At 46.1% G+C, this 23,445-nt stretch overlaps 1 protein-coding gene across 3 annotated transcripts in view; it reads left to right on the plus strand.

Annotated features, from left to right (window-relative positions):
• The first annotated feature begins 258 nt into the window (after window positions 1-258).
• The window catches only part of POLD3 (DNA-directed DNA polymerase), a 54,917-nt gene continuing 31,730 nt past the window's right edge, over window positions 259-23,445 (plus strand). The window contains exons 1-3 of one of the 3 annotated variants that reach the window (XM_086799781.1): window positions 492-623; window positions 707-815; window positions 11,835-11,947. In XM_086799781.1, the coding sequence (XP_086655907.1) occupies window positions 11,885-11,947 (63 nt within the window). In that variant the 5' untranslated portion in view covers window positions 492-623; window positions 707-815; window positions 11,835-11,884. Of the gene's footprint in view, window positions 350-491; window positions 624-706; window positions 816-11,834; window positions 11,948-23,445 lie in introns of those variants that run through there. The other 2 variants (XM_086799780.1, XM_086799782.1) reach the window with 2 other exon arrangements.

Consider the following 23,445-nt stretch of genomic DNA (forward strand, 5'->3'; position numbering starts at 1 on the left):
CAAAGTCAAAAAAACTCCTCTAGAGACTACTTTGGATTTTCTCAATTTGCTTGCACTTGGCCCTTGTGTGCCTTGCAAAAACACTTTATTTAAAGAGGGCTGTATCAAAATGCGGAACCTTTTCAATGCTGCTCTAACCTTTGGCCAACCTAGGTGGAAATACTTTTCTTATTTTTATTAAATTTTTTTTCAAATGGCCGAGTGGCTGGCCTGACGCTTGTGGCGGACATTGGCTTACATGTGTGAAAATAGTGGCCCATTCATCAAGAAGGCGGGAGTTTTTCTCATGTTGGACAATGCTCACTTCTTGCAGTTGAAGTTCCGACCTTGCTGGGCGCGCACATAACAGGTAGACCCCTTTCTCTGCTCGTGTTTTCATGTCTGCGTATGAGGGTAAGACTTCATACTATAGCATGTGTGTGTGTGTGTGTGTGAGAGAGAGAGAGAGAGAGAGAGAGAAAGTATCATGTGGGTGTGTGCGTGGCTGTTGAAAAAAAGAGGCGTTCTTATCCTGGTTGTGGCATGAGTGACAATTAAGATTCAGTACATCCAGTACGTCGCTTCTTTATGACACCGTACACTTGGTGCTGGTCTAGAGGCGTTGACAAATGAACACACAGAGAGTAATTGCCTCACATCTCCTCTCATCTTCGTCATACAACAATTCAATCTTTCTGAATAGACTCCGTGGGTATTGATAGCACAGCGTATCGGTCTTCATTCAGAGCTCGGGTCTGGATCAATGTACAAGGAAAAGAGATGGAGCTACACATTGGCGGTTCAAAAAATATGGAAGATGATTTGGGTGGAGAAATGTTAAATTTTCAAGAAGCTGCACGATGCCAAATTGGTCCAACATGTTAATGATGCCTCTCAAGATTTTCCCTAGCCAGAGGCCTCCAAGGTCAATTAAAGCTCGCAAGATTTTGTCTTGCTGCCTTGATGCCTTCGTGCATTGAAGGCTTTCTTTGTTTATCTAAATTTGTTTTTTCAGTTTTGTTTGCTACCTTTGCTTGTACCAGTGAAGCAAATACTTAGACAGGTCACAGGACCTGATACTTATGGTCTATCCTTAAGAGAAGATAGCCAAGAGTCTTACACTGGGGCAAGGCACAACCACTTGGCAAGCTAGATAAGGACCATAATTATTCGAGGTTAAACAAGTTCCACCTTCTAGTTGGAGTGGACCCGTTTGGGTTAGTTGCTTCCCCACCCACAATTAGTTGAGATTTGTTGATCAATCAAAATTTGCTGCCACTCTCGGATTTCAACTCTTGTTTTGGAGGGAGGCTTAGGGGGAGTGGAGAGTCCTACTCCCACCTGTAGGCAGAATACAACCCTCATGTGAGGAGGTGTCCATTGGCGGCAGCAAGCTGGATTGGACTTGAAACCTATTGCTCAAGAGTTCAATCAACTATTAACTTGACTACACACTTGCTTAAGAGTTCAATCAACTACCAACTTGACCACATGCCATGGACATGCACAAGCCCAATGAAAGGAATTTGATAGGGTGTCTCTAAGGGCTTATTTAAATGGTAAAGAGAGGGATTATGTTTGGACTACATTTTCGCAACAAGTGTAAGCAGCTAAAGTCTTAGTAATTGTGGCCAATAATATGGCAATCTTGGGCCTTATATGCAGTGGTCCGTTGAAAATATTTTACTGTCAAATCATTCAAACACAATCAAAATGTGGTCGTTTGAAAAGAATTTTGTCTAGAGAGCACAAAAGGCTCAAATAAGAAGAAGTCTTGCACTTAAGATACATGCATGAGGATGGTTCCAAACACAGTGCCAAGATTTGCATCATCAAAATTAGTCACAGCAACGGATGCAAGTTGTCACATGCGGAAGCTCTGGGAGTCTTCTTTCAGCCCTGAACACCATCTTGGAACATGCTTGATGCAAAACGCATACAGAAGATAAAGTGTGTGAGAGAGAGAGAGAGAGAGAGAGAGAGAGAGAGAGAGAGAGCTGAGTATTCAGTATATTCATAATATACAAAACCTCATCTAAAGGTGGGAAACACCTACTTGATCTATTCTATGACTCAGCCCCTTTGAAGGACTGAATGAATAACAAGAACTCAACTCAATGCTATTCATAGCATGGGAAAACCACTATAAACTGGCCGGCTTGCTGTCGACCAGATCCTTGGACAAGTCTCCTTCATTTGTTGCAACCGACTCAAGGAAACTAAATGTCCTGAGTAGAAAATGAAAAGCATAAACTGAAAAACAACTAGCTATAACATGTGGCCAAAGAGAAACTAGTGGCCTGATACAATTGACAGAAAAAGGCATATTTGATAAAAGTGTGGAACTGGAAAAATGGTAGGCTATGGGAAGCAACTGAGATAGACTCATCCCATAATGTCTCACATAGGTCGATCCAGCGTAGACAAGTTGAAGCGCCGAGGTTGTGCCGCACGATGTCGTGCCAATATCACCTGTATCCTTTGATAATGTCTCGGTTGGGGCCGTAGCCCAGCGGGTCGTGGACGTTGTGCTCTACATAGCTCTCCAGCTCTATCTAGGGTGACTCCTCAAGGTGGCTGGGTGGGCCCGTCGACATGTGGTCAACGGTGCGCGGTCGCTGTTGCTCTAAAGAAGTCGGTAAGGGTGAGTCGGCATGTGTCTCGGACATGTCCCCCCTGTCTGGAGCGTAGGATGTGGTCTCGGTGTTTGCGCAGGTCAAGGAGAAAAAGCCCAAGGCAACGTTGGTCTGAGTAATCCATCGCTTTGGACAATGGCCCAAATCCATCTCGGAAGAGGCAATGTAAGCGCCCTCGGATCTCGTAGTACACTGGGCACCGACATATGTAGTGCTCCTTAGTCTCTGGTTCCAGTTGACAGAGCTGGCAAATCCAATCCTTAGGGGGAAGGGAGACGGCTCCATATCGACCAGTCTCTATCCTCTGCTGATGTGAAGATGTGCGGATCTGGCTAATAGCACATCTGACTCCATGAGAGGTGAATGTCCATGTACCTCGGGCGGAAAACAAAACCATCAAGGGATAAGTGGAGAAAATGCTCTCGGTAGAAAGCCATCTTTGTCCCAAGTGGCGCGGTTGGTGTGATCCGTGTGCGTGCTATGTGTAGCTAAATGATATCCATCTTGATGATCTTGTTGAGCTCACTCCGGCTCAACTCAAGGAAGGGGGAGTCCAAGCTGTATTGTAAAGGTGGAAGGCGGTCCATATGCATACCATGTAGCTGTAACCATGTGCTATTCTGGGCATACCAGCCCTCTGTGTCGCCCTGTGATGCGAGCTGTCTGGACGACTCTAGTGTGAGTCTAGAATATCTGTGCTTGGAGAGGCTCGATAGCCTATGTATGAAAGTGACCGTCTGGAAGAGGGCCTTGGCTACGATCGGTGGGGCTCCCATCTCTGCCCGGACTATCTTATGTGGTACTGATGATTTACTCCTGATCATGCAGGAAATCATCATCACTAGTGGTCTCTCCATCTGCTCCCAGTGTCCCACCCATCATAAAACTCCCCTCCACTTGAGGCTGGCTGCCTTGTTGTAGATCCACTCCGCCAGTGATAGACTCGGCCCCTAGATGGGAGCGTTGTACAAAAGCGTTGGTGTAACCAACGTGTCAAATAACTAGAGCTTCATCCGAGGCTCATGAAACTGGATGTGTGCACATTGGCTCTCTAGGGCTCTGAGTGCAGCATATCCTCTAGTCAATCTGTCCTCCGTTGCCCTCCTCATGGTAAAGCGCAGCCTAGCAAAAGTGACCCCCAGGTAGACATATCTCCCGACTCTTTGTATTGTCTCCCCACCATAGGTGAACTCGGGCAACCGGTCAGCCCACTGTTGAGAGGTGTTAAACACCATTTGTGAGGGCAAAAGGACGAAAGGACCAGATGTACGATATATATTCACTCACATATTTCATGCTGTGTGGTTTTGCTTTGATCTCTCGTACATCTGGTCCTTTCGTCCTTTTGCCCTCACAAATGGTGTTTATATATATATATATATATATATATATATATTTGATCTCTCGTACATCTGGTCCTTTCGTCCTTTTGCCCTCACAAATGGTGTTTATATATATATATATATATATATATATATATATATATATATATATATATATAAACACCATTTGTGAGGGCAAAAGGACGAAAGGACCAGATGTACGAGAGATCTATATATATATTAAGGGTGAGTGCAAATATGTATATATATATATATATATATATATATATATATATATATATATATATATATATATATATATATATATATATATATATATATATATATATATATATATATTAAGGGTGAGTGCAAATATGTACAAGAGCCCTCAGGTGTGAGGTGACTTTGAGTAGAAAGACCAGTGCAGAAGCTAAGATGATGTCGGAGCTGAAGCACGGTCGATGACGAAGGCTCGCGTCGATGTGAGGCAAGGCACTCCGAGTGGTGGTCGGTGTCGAAGGCTCGCGTTAGTGCAAGCAAAGGCACTCCGAGGTGGTAGTGGCAGCGGAAGATGAGGTGATGCAGGCTCTGATGGCAAGGGTGCTGCGTACCTGAAGGGTGTTGAAGAGCAGAGAGGGCTGCCGTCCCGATGTAGCAGAGTGGGCTGCGTCCCGATGGTGAGAGCTGAGGCAAAAACGCTGATATGCTCTATGTATAGCAGAGGGGGCTGCTGTCCCATGGGCAGTGGTAAAACGCAGATGATATGCTGATGTAAGCATTGATGTGAGCCTTGATGTAAGTGCTGATGTAAGGCTGAAGATAAACGCTGATGTCAGCCCAGATGTAAGCGCTGAAGACAGGCTGATGTCAGCCCAGATGTAAACGCTGATGTAAGCCTGAAGTAAGCCTGATGACAGGCTGATGTGTAACACAGATGACAGCAGATGAGGTGCTGATGTAAGCGCTGGTGTCTGCTGACGTAAAACGCAGATGTAAGCTTGATGATGAAACGCTGATGTAAGCTCAGATGGTGTGCTGAAGTAAACGCTGATGTACACCTGATGTAAACGTAGATGTACACCTGATGTAAACGTAGATGTAAGCTTGAGGTAAACGCAGATGATAGGCTGATGTAAAACGCTGATAGCAGAGAGGGCTGCTCTCCCACGGTGGCCTGTAGTAGAGGGGGCTGCTGTCCGAGGTAGTGGCCATATGGTACCGGATATAACAATGAAGTGGTACATGAATGATGAAACTCCTAGGGAGGCTCTGATCTCTCTATTCTGCCCTGGGAACCAATAGAAAAAGTGAGCAGCCCACTGTCCTCATCTGCTCCATGGACCGCCATGAGGATATCATGTCTGGTAAACACTCCTAGCCAGGGGGGGGTCAGGTCTTGAAGAGGCATCAGCCACTCCTAAGGGATAGCTGAGTTAATGTCGATGTTGAGCCTATCTTGACCCCGGATCCCTGTCAGGCCTCTCTCTTGCTCCTCCAGGGGTAACTGCCTGTGTGCAATCCAATCTCCAAGAGACCTGGTTGGTCCCGTGTTCAAGGCTCCCCAAGATACATGCGGTCGGGCCCCTAACATGTGGCCACTGGGCAAATGGATTAGAGGGCTCCAGACCAAAGGCTGTCGAAGCCACTGCACTTGGTACTGTTTGTTTGAGGGCTGGCCTGAGATGATCCCAAGCCCGAAGTAAACTGGTTGCAAATCTGTCCTCAAAAGTTGGGCTAAAACCATGGGCTCGCATCTCTGTGAAGATCCATCGGGTACTTTGCGGCCATAGGCCCCCAAGGCTCGGAGTGCGGGTTGAGATCCGGGCCAATAGGAAATCCTTCCAGGGCTCGTCACCGGGAAGGAGTCCTCTGACGTTCAACTTGCCCAACAGGGCATGACTTTGAATAGCAGGATCAATGACACCAAGCTCCCCTATGCTCCGTGGCTGAATGATCACTCGCCATGCCACCTTGCCCCTGGTCGGCCTCCCATCACTTCCGGCCCATAAGAAGTTCCGGATCAATTGCTGTACTTGGCTATTGCATGCCCAAGAAAGGCCTAGCACGAAGTGATGTACCACATGGTGGCTAGAAGTTGTTAGAAGTCATCTCTTGTCTTTACCTAGACACCAGGGCCTCTGTTGTGGGTGTGCTCGCCCATTGTAGGTGGACCGTCAGTTGGACGGGAACAACTATGGCATATGGAAGGTTATGATGGAATCTGTTCTGGAGTCTTACAAGTTACGACCTTGTTGATTTCTGTCACGTGCATCCTGCACTTGGATGCCACGTAGACATATCTGTACAGAAGGTGCAAGACCTGGACCTGGGATGGTGAACTGGTCCCATGGAGCCCAATCCGGGACGAGTCAGCCAGGGATCCATCTCAGTCGTCCGAGGTCAGGTGTGCATTGTCTTGCACATGAGTCCAAGGTCAGGTGTGCACTGTCCTGCACATGAAATAGTGCCAGTCCGCGTTGTAAGTCTCCCTCTGGAATGATGTCAGTGATTCTGTGTATCTGGTATGGTACCGGATGCCAATCACTGAGTAGTTAGTTAGGGTTTGCTTTTAGAACAAGGGGCCAGCCCATAGGGCTACCCCAAGTCCTAGTGTGGGCATGGGCATGGTGTGAAACCACCCCCATGAGGGCCAGGAAGGCCCTGGCTGAACCCACCAGCCATGGAGGGGCTGTAGGATAGCCCAAGGGTATGCCAGGGTCAGTCGACAGTCCATGAAGCAATTATTGGGCTGTAGGGCAGGTATGGGGCAGCCCATACAGGCTGCCCACCCTCAGGGTACTTGCAAAAACAGTGCCCAGCCCATCCAGAATCAGGCGCATGATGCCCAGCCATCTAGGGAATGATTGCGCAACATTTTATGTGATTTTTCCAGCATTTAATGCTGATTATCAGTTGTGGGACAAGGCCGACTGGACTTAAGCTGGCCGACTGCTCATCCTGGAGTAGTATAAATAGAGGAGCCCACAATCCCATTGTTTCATCTGAGATTTCACCAAGAGCTCAAGCATACAAGGGCTAGACAAGCCAAGAAGTTGCTAAGCAAAGGGGTGGAGGACTGTAGGTCAAGGGCTAGGATTTCTCAGCCAAGAAAGGTTTTATACAAGGGCTAGACAAGCCAAGAAGTTGCTAAGCAAAGGGGTTTTCATGTAATAAGCATGGGGAATCATCATGCCCATTCTTATGCCATGACTCTAATAATAAGAGGAGCATGGTTTTGAAGGATCTACCTTTTTATTTCGCTTTATCTTGTATATGAGTTTTTTGGAAACATACACTTATGTAATTCTGCTAATTAGTATTGTAATTGAATTTTGACGTTTGCAAATGTCAATCATAGTATAGGTACTTGCAAGAGGGGGGGGGGAGGTACCGCAGCATACGTATGCATGAACACAAAGAGCAGCACCTCCAGACTGGATGCTACCATCTCTCCGTCTTGGCCTTGATGGGCTGAACCTCCAAGCTCTATTCTAGCCATAGGCCAAAAATGGGTGAGAATGTCAGTGATGCGGAGATCGTGGAGATGGTGGGAGAGCTCAATTGCTTGACCTTGAATGGCAGTTGCCACTAACTCAGGATCCCACTCTGTCCCTGGGGCTGCACTGAAGGGGAAAAAGAAGATCATCGCGCCATTATCTAGCATAGAGGGCCTCGAGTGGTGAAAAACCACACATACCCGAATAGGGGCTACTGTTGTCATGTGCATGAAAGATGCCATGGACATTCTCTGGTGCTGGTCGAGAAGAGGCAGCCAGATAAAGAGTATGAACCAGATAGAGCTAGGACTTGGAGCACAAGGAGCAGTGTTGGACTGGAGAATGGACTTGGATCCTTGTCAGCTGTACCAGAAACAGAACAAGAGCTGTCAGTTGAGACCAAAAAGGGCTGTTGGCTGAATCAGAAAAAGGGCAGCTCAATGCGCATCATTTGTATGATTTTATGTCCAGTCAGCTGGCTGACAGCAGTTGGCCAGCTCTCCATTAAGGTTAAGAGACTATAAATAGCAAAGTGTGATTTTGGTGTGTTACACCTTTTTAGCAAGGCAGCCTAGGGCTGTAGATTGAGTACCTTTTTGTACTATATGAAATATACTGAATTTTCAGCATTTCTCTCTCTCTTCTCTCCCTTCTGTCTGCATTTTTGCATCAGCATGTTCCCAGTGGTGTTTAGGGTTGAAAGAAGACTCCCAGAGCTTCCGCGTGTTACATTGGTATCAAGAGCATTAGGCTGAGCAAAGCTAAACACTGAATCAGTCCCATATGATGGTGTACACGTCCAAGGTACAACAGGTCCAAGGTACAGGAAAGTACACGGATACGAAGCCCAAGGCAAGGAACACAGAATCAGGAAGAGCTCCCAAGAGGTTTGTTGGTGGTTTTTCACAAAGCCAGAGGGGATGGCAGTCCTGTGAGCCAGATAGGTTCTCGGGCAACGGTCCCAAGGGAGGTTTATCCACCAAGGAGTGATGTGAGAGTGCCAGACTCATTTCTTAGGAATGAAGACCAAGACAATGTTCAGAGTCAGGGCAGGAATGGATTGTGGACTAGATGGAACAGATGCATAGATCTTATTATGAGACAGAGTGGTTTTGGAGAACCGGGCCGGGCTTTCAGAGAAAAAGGTTTGCCAGGGATGGATGGATGACAGAGGGACTTCGGGAAAAGATTGGGATGATGACAGTCATCCAAGTACTGGTTGGAATCCCGTCATCAAGTTTAGCGAAGGGGGATGTCATGTACATGCTTGCCCATGTACATTCTCAGGGCTAATCCAGAAGGGGCAGCCAAGAAAAAGATCCTTAGGATTTGGGACAAAGGTGCAATTTGGTCAAGGGTGGACTAGCAGCAAGGCATGGAAGGTTTTGGTTGTGCTGTCGGCTGCTTGCAAAAGTGGTCGGTTGGACCAGATCAGAGGCGGGTTGGACCAGATCAGAGGCGGTTGGACCAGATCAGAAAACACTACATTTTTATGGAATAAGTACCACGACTATTGGCCGACCAGCAGTCGGCCAGTCTCATTGTGTCCATGAGCCTATAAATAGGCAGATTGGTCATTGTTGTAAGCATTCACCCCTTTATGGAGTGGATCCTTAGGGTCCCAGTTAGGGACAGGTTTTGGTGATGTTCACCTTTTCCAAGAGGGCAGCCAAGGGTTGTAGATTTAAAGTACCTTTTTGTACTATATTAATATACTGAATTTCCAGCATATCTCTCTCTCTCTCTCTCTACTCTGTCTTCATGTCTGCGTTTTGCATTAGCATGTTGCTAGTGTTGTTTAGGGCTGAAAGAAGACCCCCAGAGCTTCCGCGTGTTACATTAGTATCAGAGCATCAGGCTTAGCAAAGCTAAACACTGAATCAGTCCCATATGATGGTGTACAGGTCCAAGGTACAGGAAAGTACATGGATATGAAGCCCAAGGCAAGGAACACAGAATTGGGAAGAGCTCCCAGGAGGTTTGTTGGTGGTGTTCCACAAAACCAGAGGGGATGGCGTGTTACAACTGTCTCCTCAAATATGTCAATCCCTTCTATCGGCAGACACCATAAGAAATTGTAGTCCACAGACTGTCGCAGGATCCTGGGGGCCTCACTTGGGGACTCTGGCGGGAGAGCCCTCACTGGGGAGGCAATGATGGTCATCTCTACTGGATTGGAGAAACGGTGAATCAAGCGATGGACTGATCACGTCGGCTGCCTCCACACCGGGTCGGGGGCTGCTGGGGGGCGACCAGAGTGCTCTGGAGAGGCATAAGGGGGAGGGGAGGGCCTTGTCGGCCGGTTGGCCAAGCCCCATAGGCTGGTCGACAGGACCATAGCCCATCTATGGTTGGTGGGCAAGGCCATGGGCCTCTTGGCCCTTCTTGGGGAGGCCTAAGGCCTACCCTATGCCCAATGCAAGGGATTGAATCCCTCTTTAGGGTAGCCCTAAGAGCTGGCTCCTTCTACATGCAACCTACATGCTTTCCTACAGATGCTTGGTATCCGGTTGCAAACCCAACACTTAGAACATCTGACATCATTCCAGAGGAGACTCACAGCACGGACTGGCAATGCTTCAGGTGCAAGACAATGCGCACCTGACCTTGGACGCTTAGAGTGGGACCCTGGTTGACAAGTCCCAGATTGTGCTCACATGGGACCAATTTCCACTTGAGGTCTTGCACCTTTTGTTCAGATATGTCCACGTGGCATCCCAAGTGCGGGATGCACGTGACATCCATTTCTGCTGAACTTGACGGAAGCTGCATATCCTCGAGATAGTCTGTCAATAAAGCCGGATAGTCTTCGAAGAAGTCTTTGTTAAGCCAAACTGAGTCCCTCGGTCTTGAAACTTCGTGAGGAACGGTCTTTGTCTTCGGCTTGAGCCATGCTTGAAGTGGTGCAAAAGGATTTGTTCTGGAACCATCACTTCAGCTTGCATTGCGTATGGCGTAGGCCTTCTTTGCGTGGTGGCAATCACGGCTTCAACCCTGCGTCTGACCCTCTGGCTGGTGTGTTGGGCTTCCCAGGTTCCCAGGCTTTAGGAAGGAATACCTTGCTCTTCTCCCGGTGATTGGTGGTGCCATCGGGAGAGTGGTGGAATCCCCCCCCCACTCCTACCTCAGCCCTCGCACGGGCAACCGGGATTCCATCCCTCTGCATCTACGTTGCCTCGCCGGATTCAATGCCTCATGTTATATCTATTCCTTGCCTCCGGGGCGACCCCATCATGCAGTGCGTGGAGTATTCATGCCCTCTAGGTCAATGCTTCATTTGCAGGCAGATGGGGCATCTAGCCAGAGCTTGCCCTCGGTGTCAGTCCAGGAGACTACCTCCGGTGGTTCCACCCTCGTTCCTTGTTCAGATCCTCACTAGGGGGTAGAGAGAGAGGCAGGTTTTCAAGCAGTGGAGCATCAGGTCCCGACCGCAGACCACCCATCTGCTGAAGAGTGGCAGACGGTTGCGCGTGCCCAAGCCATGAGCCGACCACCAGAGCTGAGCGTCATCGTCGTGTGTGCCAGGCTGGCAGAGTACAGGGAGATTTGGTTCTGTCAAAGAACCGTTTTGAGCATTTATCACAGCATCTACCCGTTGGTGTGACGGGCTCCCTCCAATACCGGAGCGGGCTCCTGGAGCAAACCCTGCTGCGGGTATTTGGACCAACCAGAATTTGGGCTACAAGAGTTGCTGCATTTTGAGGGTTATTCCTGTCTGCTTATGTATGCTAGTGCCGAAGGATGGCTGCTTTGGGTCAATACCTGGCATAGGCAGCCTGTTGCCGAGGTTTGGATTGAAGCTGGACACCCTTTCTGCACTCATTTGCAGGCTCTGTTCATGCTGAAAACGGTCATTTGTCTTGTTTCTTTTTGGCTGCTTGCTGTCCACACTCTTATAGGCTAGTGAATCCTGTTTACCTGAATGCTTTACCACTTTCTCTTGCACAACCTCTTTTGTCCCTAAACAAATCAAAGCTTACAACATGAGCTGGATTCGGCCAACAAGCTCTAGCTCGAGTGGTAACACCCTAGCCTGTCAATGTGCAGTTCCAGGTTTGAACCCTAGCATCGAAACATAATCAATCTCAAAAAAAAAAAAAAAAAACCCCACGAATGCTTTAACTCTTACCCTAGCTAGGCTTCAATATGACACTTGCATGTGTGGTTAGTACAGACATGCATTTGAAGTTCTGTAGCTTTACTGTTGTGTATGAGACTTGATTTGTCTTTTATTCAATGCATTTTCTCATGCTAAAAATGTTGTGCATGGTTTGTTTCTTAATTGAAATGTTCTTTGGCACTCTTCTTTCTTTACACCTTAGTGGTCATTGTGGTCATCTTGATTGTGAAACTTGGTGTGATAAGGTTGTTGCATTGATGTATTATTGTCATTGCAGCCCTCACTGATGATTATTAAAAGCTAGAGTTTTGGAAGGAGATTGCTATAATGGCGGAGGGGATTGATCACACTACTCAAATTTTGGCATTCGTATTAGATAGTTTTCAAGTGGTAAGGATATGCAACCTGTTTTTTCAAGTGTAATGGCATGCACTTTCTCTAATCCTGCCTTCTTGTGCTACGATTAGACTTTCTCTGCAACACTACTTTGATATGCTTGCATTCGCCCTAATCGTGCATTCTTGTTCTTGCAACGGGCAAACTCTAGTGTGGATATAAAAGCAGCTATGGGAAACTCTAGCATAGCAAAAATACTTGCTTTAGCTTATCCATATCTAGTGGATCCATATCGCCAAGCTTGGGCAACATTGGGTCTTGGGATTCACATGATACACTTAGTGAATTTTCCATATCCAATCCCCTTCTTGGAGATGCAAAACATAGAAAGTTCTTTGCATGTTTGCATGCCATCCCAAGATGCTTGCTAATCCAACTTAGGGTTTCAACAAATCACAAAAGGCTTCATTATCCATATCTAGTGGATCCATATCACCAAGCTTGGGCAACATTGGGTCTTGGGATTCACATGATACACTCGGTGAATTTTCCATATCCAATCCCTTTCTTGGAGATGCAAAACATAGGAGTTCTTTGCATGTTGGCATGCCATCCCAAGATGCTTGCTAATCGAACTTAGGGTTACAAAAGGTTTCATTAGCAATGATCAGTCCTTGGGACGCCGGTAAAGTTCCAATATGTCTCTAGAGTCTAGACATAGCCAAGCACATAATCCCACAGCTAGATCATAGAATCACAATGCACCTATACAAAGAGGGCGTAACTTTTCAATACTCATTTAAGCATGAGAAAACACAGACACTGTTGGGTTTTGAGAAACCCTAACGTTTAGTAGAAATACACAGAAAACAACAAGAACACAGAGTAGGGAGCAATAGAGAGCTTGGAAGTGTGGATATACTAGAATGAAGTGATAAGATGTGTACAACCACAAGTACCGTAAGTACAAACTTGAAATGTAAAAGTATAGGTGTTCGGACACACCAAACGTCACCCGACCTGCTGGCTGCCAGAGGGGGGTCTATAGAGGGAAAAAGTGTCCTTGGTAAGTCCTCGTTCACATGGTCACTGCCACATATGTATAATCCTACAAACCCTCCCTTTAGTGATAGTGTGAACATGTACAGAGTAGTAAATCACTCTCCAAATGGGAGTAAGCCTAAAGCTTTGCGGAAAGTTGCAAACTTTTCTTGAGGCAACGCCTTCGTAAACAGATCTACAATGTTGTCATGTGTAGGACAATAGATCAAGCTAATCTCCCCTGCATGTAACCTCTCTTTGACACAGTGATAACGAATCTCTATATGCTTGGTGCGAGCATGGAAAACTGGATTCCTTGCCACAACCATAGCACTCTGACTAGTAGTGAGAATGGGAGTGGGTGTGTTGACACCCACGAAGCTCTACCATCAATCTCCTCAACTATGCATACTTAATTATAGTAGTGAAAGTTGCCCTGTTCTTAGCTTCACCAGATGATGTGGCCATAGTTGGATATACGTGAGCTGCCAAGGAAAAAGACATTCCCACTTGTGGACATTCTGGTGTCATAATCACCAGCCCAATCTGAATCATTGTAAAGCAAGTAAATTACAATCACCCCTGTGGGATAAAACAATCCAAGATCCTGGGTGCCCTGTAAGTATTGAAACACTCGCTTCATAGCTTGCCAATGCTTTGACCGTGGGTTGTGCATAAACTTACTCAACTGAGACCATAGTTGTTTTCGTACGGTGTACGACACCATATTGTACGGTATGATACCTGATACCGCACGGACTCGTACGGTTTTTTTTTCCAAATTTTTTTGATTTTTTTTCCAAAAAGAATTATTTTTTTTGGGAGGTAATGGTCTTTTTTTGCTTGTCTATGGCTGTTTGAGCTTCCTGTGTACTAAGATGCTTCCCTCCTTTTAAAATACTCCATATCTCGAATTGGAAATACCTAAGTTTATAAGTATTTTTTTAAAACATTGTATTTTATCGTACGATAAGGAAAAAAATTTATACCGTACCGTATTTTCCCGCACGGTATGGTACTTGACAACTATGACTGAGACACCACATACTTTATGTTTGGCCTTGTATTACACAAATATAAGAGGCAACCCATAGCTTGGCTTTAATATGTGCTATCAAAGGGCTCTCCTCCATCATACATGCTCAACCTAAGTCCAGGTTCTACCGGAGGACAAATAGGCTTGCAATCCTAGAATTTAATCTTTCCAACAACCCCTTTATGTACATGGACTATTGTAGCACAATCCCGTCATCTGTCTGCATAAATTGTATGCCCAAAAGTGAAATAGGCCGAGATATGATATCTCAAATGAGGCCTCCAAATCAACCTTGAATGTTGCGTTTTTATCCTCAGTTGTCCCAGTGAGTATCATGTCATCCACATGACAACAATCAAATCCTCTACGTCCACCTTGACGTTGAGGGTACTTTCAGTCGGACTGTTTTGATAGCTTGTATCTTCTCATCTCAAGCTTAGGGAGCTTGTTTAAGGCCATACAATGCCTTTTTCAATTTACATACTTTCCTTTCCTGACCTTTTGCCTCAAATCCAATGGGCTGAGATATATACATGTCTTCTTGCAAATCCTCATTAAGGAGGCTATCTTAATATCCAATTGATGTACTTTCCAGCCATGATGGGCAGCCAATGCAATCACGCATCTAATGGTGGTCATTCTGGAAGTAGTGCGAAAGTTTTATCATATTCTATGCGCTTTTGTTGTGCATATCCTTTGGCCATGAGCCTTGCCTTGTACCTGTAATAAACAGTACCATCAGCTTTCCTCTTTACTCTTCTTGCCAGGAGGCAAATCTACCAAATCCCAAGTGCCATTTTTATGTATGGCATTCATCTCATCTTGCATAGCTTCCATCCAATGCTTATGTTCTTGAGCTTCTTCAATTGAGCCTGGCTTATCAACATCACACAAGCTACTCAACCAAGCAACATCTGCTTGATGTGGTTCATTCCTAGAAGCAGCCCGTGTCCTCCTACTAAGAGAAGCTGAGAGTTTTCTCTCTTGCAAAGTTCGGACCATAGGGACTTGATGTGTCCTGCTGTAGAGCTGTCCGCTCTTCTCTCACAACCTCTTCTACATCATCATGTATAACAGGCTGTTCATTTTGCCAAAACATGCGTGAGGTAGACCCTTGCCCTTGACCATACATCTAGTCATCTCCATCAAGGACTTGTTCTTCCTTTCTGCAACACCATTTTGTTGTGGTGTGTATGGCATGGTACACTGGTGCTTAATGCCTTTTTTAGCCAAGTAAACTTGGAAAGCATCAGACATACTCCCCCCCCTCGATCTGTACAGAGGGTTTGCACTTTGCAACCTCTTTCATTTTTCGCCCTTGCAACCTATTGCTGAAAACACATAAAAACCTCTGATTTTGCTTTCAAAGGGTATACTATAGTTGTTTCTCGTACGCGTATGAACAGGTTCGTACGGTACGGTACGAGTGGGTACGATACCGTACGATATCGTACATTTTTTTCCTCCCAAAAAACCATTTTTTCTTGAATTTTTTTTTTCCAAATGCTTAAAAAAAATATAGAAACCTTGCTTTACGAAGATCCCAAATGCTCGCAATACTTCGCAACTTTTGTGTCCACTCAGTATTCCATATGGGGTTGTTGAGAGACCTAAAAAATCTGGCGAGGTAGACTGGTAGTGTACACTTGATTGGTAGGATGAGAGAATCTTGCTACATCACTTGGGGATCCCTGGTATAGGTAGGCTAGACAATTAGATTCTCAAGTTATGTACGAGGGAGAAGATTTGGACATGGCCATTTTGATCTAGAGAGGAGTCCCTAACATTATCACCCTAGATGCACTCCTCGTATTTGTGCAAGGACGGTCCCTTAGTCATAAACGCTACACTGGGAGACCTTTGGTATTGCATTACCCATCCAGGTTCTTTTTTGGAGACAATCGGGAGATCCAACCGGGAGAGACACATATCCATGTTCTGGTTCCTCAAGCACTGTAGACTCCTCCCCTCCCAACCTTCCCTCCCATTCAAGCTTGAAGCTCCATAGGTTGTAAGTGTAAAAAATAAAAACCGTATTTTATCGTACAGTATCCGAAAATTTCATATCGTACCAAAAATTCTCATACGGTATCGTATTTTCGTACCGTGACAACCATGGGGTATACCCAAGCAAATCTAGAGTAATCATCTATGAATATTACAAAGTACATATGCTTTGCAAGTGACGGTGTCTTCGTAGGACCACATACATCACTATGTATGAGTTGTAATTTTTGATCAGCTCTCACCAAACCATCATTAGGGAAAGCATTACGATGCATTTTGCCAAGAATGCATCCCTCACATAGATGTCCGGGAGGTAGTTCAACATGTGGCATGTCATGCACCATTTGTTGCTTTTGCAAGAGCATCGGACTGCCATAATAAACCTAGCCATGGTATAGTGTCCCATAAGTGACTATTACATAGTCCTTTTCTCGATCTCTCACTATGCATCTGTCATCTTCGAAATTGAAAACAAACCCTCTTTGAGCATAAGAGGATACTAACAATAAATTCTTCTTAATCCTAGGCACATAAAATACATTTGACAAGCATATATCTGTACCATCACTTGCTGTGAGTACAATCTCATCAATGCCTTTCACATGATAAAAATGATTATTGCTGTGAGTACAATCTTACCAATGCCTTTCACACATGATAAGTATGATTATTTACACATGAGACCTTCTTACCTTTTGGGGCAGTCCCTAGCTTTGTGAACAAATCCTTCCTAGAGGTGATGTGTCTAGAGGCCCTACTATCAAAATACTATACTTGTTTCTCATCCACATTGAGAAACATATGCTCTTAAGAAGCATCGTAACTGCATACAAGAAAAGTCCAATTATCCTGCACATAATTTGCGGATGCATCATCTTTACCTATAGGAGTAGTAGAAGAGTCACCAACAACCATACCAAATTCTTTCTTCTTCTCTTTGGATATCCTCTTTCTACATTCATTAATATAATATCGTGGTTTCTTGCAATAATGAAACTTTCCCTTTTCAATATGATGCCATGGCTTCTTGTGACACTTGCCCTTTTTCTTGGGCTTGTTGCTCTTCTTGCAACAAAAGCTCCACCAATTCCTGCAATGTGAGTGGGGTTTCCCCTCATAGACAGGTTGAGTGACGTGTGGAAGCTTAAGTATGACTCATGCAAAGAGTGAAGTGTCGTAGACACTGGTTGGGTGTCCAGAATCACTTCATCAATGTTTAATAACCACTCACGAAGATCCCGGATCTTCATCAAGTGATCCGACATGCTTACCCCCTCATTCATATGCATACCATCAAGCTGTCTTTTTAAATACATAACCCTGGCCTCATTCTTGGCCTGGTACTCCAAAGTATCCCAAGCATGCTTTGACGTCCTACAAGATTGGATATGAGGTATAATCGACCTCTTGACCAACAAAGCAATTAAGGACATGGCTTGTGCATCTGTCGTATCCCGTCTCCTTTGCTCTTGTGAGGGCACAGTAGGTGTTGCAGGTTGGGCTTGGGCTTGCTAACCACTTCGTCCATCACCACTTTGAGGTGTGCGAGGTGCAATGTCTGTAGGACGGGTATCATCCCCGCTCACAAAATCCCATAGGCCCTTGGCCACAGGCAAGTTTTTGATCATAAAGCTCCACAGGGAGTAATTACTCCCGTCAAGCTTGTCTTCCTATGCCAATACACCAAATACATCTCTAGCATTTTCTGCCATTTCTAGCTGCAAATGCATGGGCAGCAGTGCACACAATTTTTGAAATGCTTTTTGTCAACTTTCCCTTGGGAAATGCCACACACTGCAAAGTGCCTTGTAGTAGTGAGATGCAGAAAGTCCTGCAGGGAGAGAAATTCACAACTAAAAGCTGAATTAACGAGAGATTTTTTTACCTTGAAGGTTGAATGTACCGATTTGTGTTGTAATTACATAAAGCTCCAAATTTTGAGATTTGCAGGTGTTGAAGTACAAGTGCAAGTAGGTATTTGAAAGAGTGCACAGAGCGGAAGCAGAGTGGCACTAGAATGTGCTGAACAGAGAGTGCAAGAGAGAGAGAGATATGGAGCAAACTATGCTGAATATACTGAAGCAAAACAGTCCCAAGCAAGAGACACAGATAGTCTCATAAGTGAGGGAGCAAAATATGTACATGACTGAATGAAACAAGAGAGGCCAGCACCCACTATTTATAGTGAAGGAATGCTGGCCGACTGGAGATGATAAACAGGCCGACTGGAGCTGATGGACATGGCTGACTGGTAAATGCCAGAAAGGCTGGGAAAAATCCCATAAAAATAGTAAAAAAGGGGTGGCCAGCCCACAAACAAGGGCCATGCAAAAGGGGACCAAATGGGCACCATAAAAGAGCAAAATCTAGGGATGAATGTGCTAACACCCCCTCTTAGCACCAGATGCTGAACAAACTCCAAGAATCCGAAGATGAGGAGCCAAGGAAGCTCGAGAAACCGGCTTGGTGAACAAATCTGCAGCATTCTCCGCGGAAGGACAATACTCCAAACGCAAATCTCCAGCAAGAACCCGTTCACGAACATAGTGATACTGAATCTCAATGTGTTTTCGTGAATCGTACGAGCATGAAACACAGGGTTCTTGGCGATGGCGATGCAACTCTGATTGTCACACCAAAGAAGAGTAGATCCGGTAGGAGGACAGCCGAGCTCCTCCAATAATCTCCACAACCATATCGCCTCACATGCAGCATAACAAACTGCATGGTACTCCGCCTCGGTAGAGGAAAGCGCCACAGTAGGCTGCTTTTTACTGCTCCAAGCAATGGCTCCAGACCCAAGTGAAAAAACACAACCAGTGGTCGAACGCCATGTATCTGGATCTCCAGCCCAGTCTGAGTCAGACCATCCAACAAGAGTGCGTCCTTGGCCATAAAAGATGCGGAAATCCAGAGTGCCACGCAAGCACCAAAGAACTCTGAGAGCACACCGCCAATGTTGCGGACGGGGGTTGGATGAGAAGGAACTCAATAAACTGACTGCGAAGCATATGTCCAATCGGGAGTAGGTCAACCATACTAAACAACCGACGAGAACACGATATTGTCCCTGATTAGTCCTTGGAGAAGCATCAAGTGAAGAAAGCTTCTCACCAATATCCATAGGAGAAGATATTGGTTTGCACCTAGTCATCTGAAATCTGTTGAGAATCTCCCGAGTGTACTTCTGTCGAGAGAAGAAAATGCCCTTTGAGGTCTGCCAAATCTCAAAGCTGAGAAAATAATGCAAGAGGCCAAGATCCGTCATCTCAAACTCTGTCTCCAAAGCATCCATAACAGAACGGATCTGCACAAAATAAGAACCTGTAAAGATAAGGTCATCAACATAGACCACAATGATAACAATCAACCCTCTCCAGGAGGATATCAAGGTTCGAATTTGCATGAGAACGATGCGGGCCGAGCTTCTGAAAGAACTCATCAATCCGCTGGTACCAAGCCCGCGGAGCCTGCTTTAGACCATATAAAGCCTTCTTCAGCCGGTACACATGATCGTGTTTGCTCGGAACAACAAATCCTGGCGGCTGATCAATATAAACCTCTTGTGTAAGCTCTCCATTTATTCAAGAAAGCCGACTTGACGTCCATCTGGAAAATGGGCCATCTATAATGTCCTGCAAGTGCAAGAACGGTGCGAATGGTAGTTATCCGGGCCGTCGGAGCGAAGGTCTCATCGAAGTCGACACCAGGGCGCTGAGCATAACCCTTGGCAACCAACCTTGCCTTGTGCTTGTCCAAGCTGCCATCAGCTCGGAACTTTGATTTGAAAATCCAACGCACACCAATCACCTTAGGCTGTAGAGGTCGAGGCACCAAAATCCAAGTGCCATTCCGTTCGATAGCATCCAGCTCTGCCCGCAGAGCATGACGCCAAGGCTCATGTGAAAGAGCCTCGTCTACAGAAGTGGGATCAGAAGGACCATTAATAATTGTAGACATAAGAGCATAATTAACAAACATGTTGCCCTCATGAATTTGTTTCCCTGTAACTCTGGAAGAACGCCGAAGAGAACCAAGCGGAGGAGCAAAAGGGAGCTCACACAACCCAGAATCACAAACTGTCTGATAATGCCAACCAGGTATAGATTTGCTCGAACTCGCCGGAGGAGGAGCAGGGTCATCATCATCTGACTGAGTATCCTCAGCTGGAGGTGTAACAAAAACAGCGGGAGTAGGAAGAGGAGGAGGAGGTGGAGACGGAGGTGAAGTAAGCAGAAGCTCACCACCCCCCTCTGAAGATATAGGAGTCTCGTCGAACACCACATCACGGCTCATCACGGCTCAACAACTTTACCGGCCTGAGGATCATAAAGGCGATAGGCCTTGGACACAGTGTTGTATCCAAGAAAAGTCATGCGCCGAGACTTCGAGTCCAACTTGGAGCGGTGCTCCTTAGGCACATGAACATACGCAGTACACCCAAATATTCGGAAATGAACAACGGAGGGCTTATCACCATGGAAAGCCTCATATGGAGTTTTGTCGGGAAGAGCAGCAGTAGGAGACCTATTCTGAATGTAGACAGCAATGGAAGCCGCCTCAGCCCATAAACGTCGAGGTAATGAAGAATGCTCAAGCATAGCACGGGCCATCTCCATAATGGTCCTATTCTTCCTCTTGGCAACTCCATTCTGTGATGGAGTATATGATGTAGTAAGCTGTCTCCGAATGCCATGTGTCTCGCAGTATTGCTGAAACTCCTGGGATGTGAACTCACCCCCTCCATCGGTCCTGAGAGCCTTGACCGAGTGACCGGTATCTTTTTCCACCTCAGCTTTCCAATCACAGAAGTGATGAAAAGTCTCATCCTTGGTGTTCAGAAAGAAAACCCAAGTATATCTGGTAAAATCATCCACCATCACGAGCATGTACAACGCCTTACTCAAAGACGCGGTACTCATAGGACCACATAAGTCTGCATGAATGAGAGCAAGTGATGTCGAAGATCTGTGTATCGCCTCCTTCGGAAAGGCGGCTCGCTCTTGCTTCCCCTGTAAACAAGAGGAACAAGCAGAAGACAGAGCCTTGATGGTCGGTAATCCCTCAACCAATCCATCCTTCGAGGCTCGCTGCAGAAGTTGATAGCTCAAATGGCCAAACCGAGCAGGCCAAAGAGCAGAAGCACTAGAAGAAAGCAGAGCGGTCAACTTGTAGAGACCACTATCTTGGACTCCCTGAGCCAAGATGCTACCAGTTGCTTTATCATGAATGGTAATCTCATAACGAGAAAAACTCACCTTTGCATCCTGAACTGTAAGGGCACTCACTGACAAAAGGTTAAAAGCCAAATCTGGAATATACAGAACGTCAGAGAAGTACCTCTTGTCCTCGTCAGAACGGAAGATGGGGATAGTGCCATGACCATGCACTGGCATAGAAGAAGAATCACCCAGAGCGATCTCGCCTGATCTGCCAGTGAAGTCCTCGAACCAATCTCGATGGGGTGTCATATGAGCAGTAGCACCGCTATCAAGAATCCAAGACCGTGACTGAGAAGTCACAAGAGCAAGTATACGCCGAGTACCTGCTAAGAGAAGAATGCCATCATCCTTCTTGGGTTGAGACACCACCGTTGAGGAAGAGTTCTTTGCTGCTTCATCACGCTTCTTCTTGTGACATTGGGGTGACTTGCGACCCTTCTTGCCACAATAATGACATTCAATGTCCTTATTCTTTGAAGACTTGTTGTCTTTATCCTTGTTGGAATCCTTGGAGTTCTTGTCAGAACCCCCTTTTCCTTTCTTTTGTTGAGTCTTCCCTTTATCTCGTGCTGCCAAAGCTCCATCAAGGCCACCGGAGGTGCCAGTCCGGTCCTCAAAGCGAGACTCAATCTGCATAATGGAGGGGAGAACTTCCTTCCAAGTAACTGGAACAGGACGAGGAGAAGAAACCAGAGACTGAAAATATGCATCAAACCTCTCTGGAAGTTTGGAGAGCAGCCGAATAGCCATATCCTCTGTGGAGATGTCCTTGCCACAAACAGCAAGCTCGTCCCGGAGGTCTTTCATCTTCGAGATGAAAGCAAATAAAGATGGAAACGCAGAAACTGATAAGTTCATAAGTTGCTTTTCCAACGTCAAAATCCGACTGGGAGACTTAATCTCATAGAGACCTGCAATAGCCTTCCAAACTTCATGTGCAGCATCTGCTGTACGCACATGAGAGAGAACAGCATCCTAACAGTTCAACATCAGAAAGGAGAAAACGCGTCAATCATTCGACTGCCAAATATCAATCTGTGCCTGAGTCGCACTACCGGAAGCAAGGGTGGGAGGGCTCAGGGGTGGCATTGGCCGGTGTAACAAGCCAATCCCAGAGATCCACGCCACGCAAGGCCGATTTCACCTTCACCTTCCATACGGTGTAGTTGGAACCATCCAACTTGGTAGACTCAGCAAACATATGAAGAGAAGTCGGTGCAGACATCACAAAAGCTTGGGCTCAATCTCAAAAAATGCACAAACTGTGAAGAAGAAGTGTCCTCCATAGGTACCAAGAGTGCCACCAAAGCCTGCAACACCACAAGCCCCCTTTGCAAAGGGAAAGGGCCACTGGAGAGGAAAATGCAGCAAAGAAAGGCTGCTGTCCTGTAGAAAACAGGCCGCCTATTGTCCAATCTCCAAGTGGGAAAGAAAACGCTGGTCAACAAGTACCTGATGGCTGAGTTGATGAAGCCAATCTGAAGGAAAAGCGACCAGCAGGGTGCTGTCCAGAAAACGCAGCAACAAAGGCTATGGATCTGGAAGAAAAACGCAGAGGAGAAGGTGCTGAAAACAGGGCTGAATCTGGGGCAGCAAAGAGGTTGCTAAACCGGGAGCGATGATACCATGAAAGAGTGCATAGAGCGGAAGCAGAGTGGCACTAGAATGTGCTGAACAGAGAGTGCAAGAGAGAGAGAGAGATATGGAGCAAACTATGCTGAATATACTGAAGCAAAACAGTCCCAAGCAAGAGACACAGATAGTCTCATAAGTGAGGGAGCAAAATATGTACAAGACTGAATGAAACAGGAGAGGCCAGCACCCACTATTTATAGTGAAGGAATGCTGGCCGACTGGAGATGATAAACAGGCCGACTGGAGCTGATGGACATGGCCGACTGGTAAATGCTAGAAAGGCTGGGAAAAATCCTAGAAAAATAGTAAAAAAGGGGTGGCCAGCCCACAAGCAAGGGCCATGCAAAAGGGGACCAAATGGGCATGAATGTGCTAATAGTATTGTCACGTGCATGATAAATGCCATGGACATTTTCAGGGCTAAATCCAGAAGGGGCAGCCAAGAAAAAGAGTATTAGAACTAGGACATGGAGCATAGAGTGCTGTTTGGCAGTGTATGGATTGGAGCAAAGGCATGAAGAAGGACTGTCGGCTGCGTTGGAGGGCTGTCAGGAGCAGAGGAGTGCTGTCGGCTGCATGAGGACCAGACGGCGATGATTATGGACATAAAG

This window comes from Cibotium barometz, chromosome 6 (genome assembly GCF_041138505.1).
Source record: "Cibotium barometz isolate CiBa-2024 chromosome 6, ASM4113850v1, whole genome shotgun sequence".
In the NCBI taxonomy this organism is placed as follows: domain Eukaryota; kingdom Viridiplantae; phylum Streptophyta; class Polypodiopsida; order Cyatheales; family Cibotiaceae; genus Cibotium; species Cibotium barometz.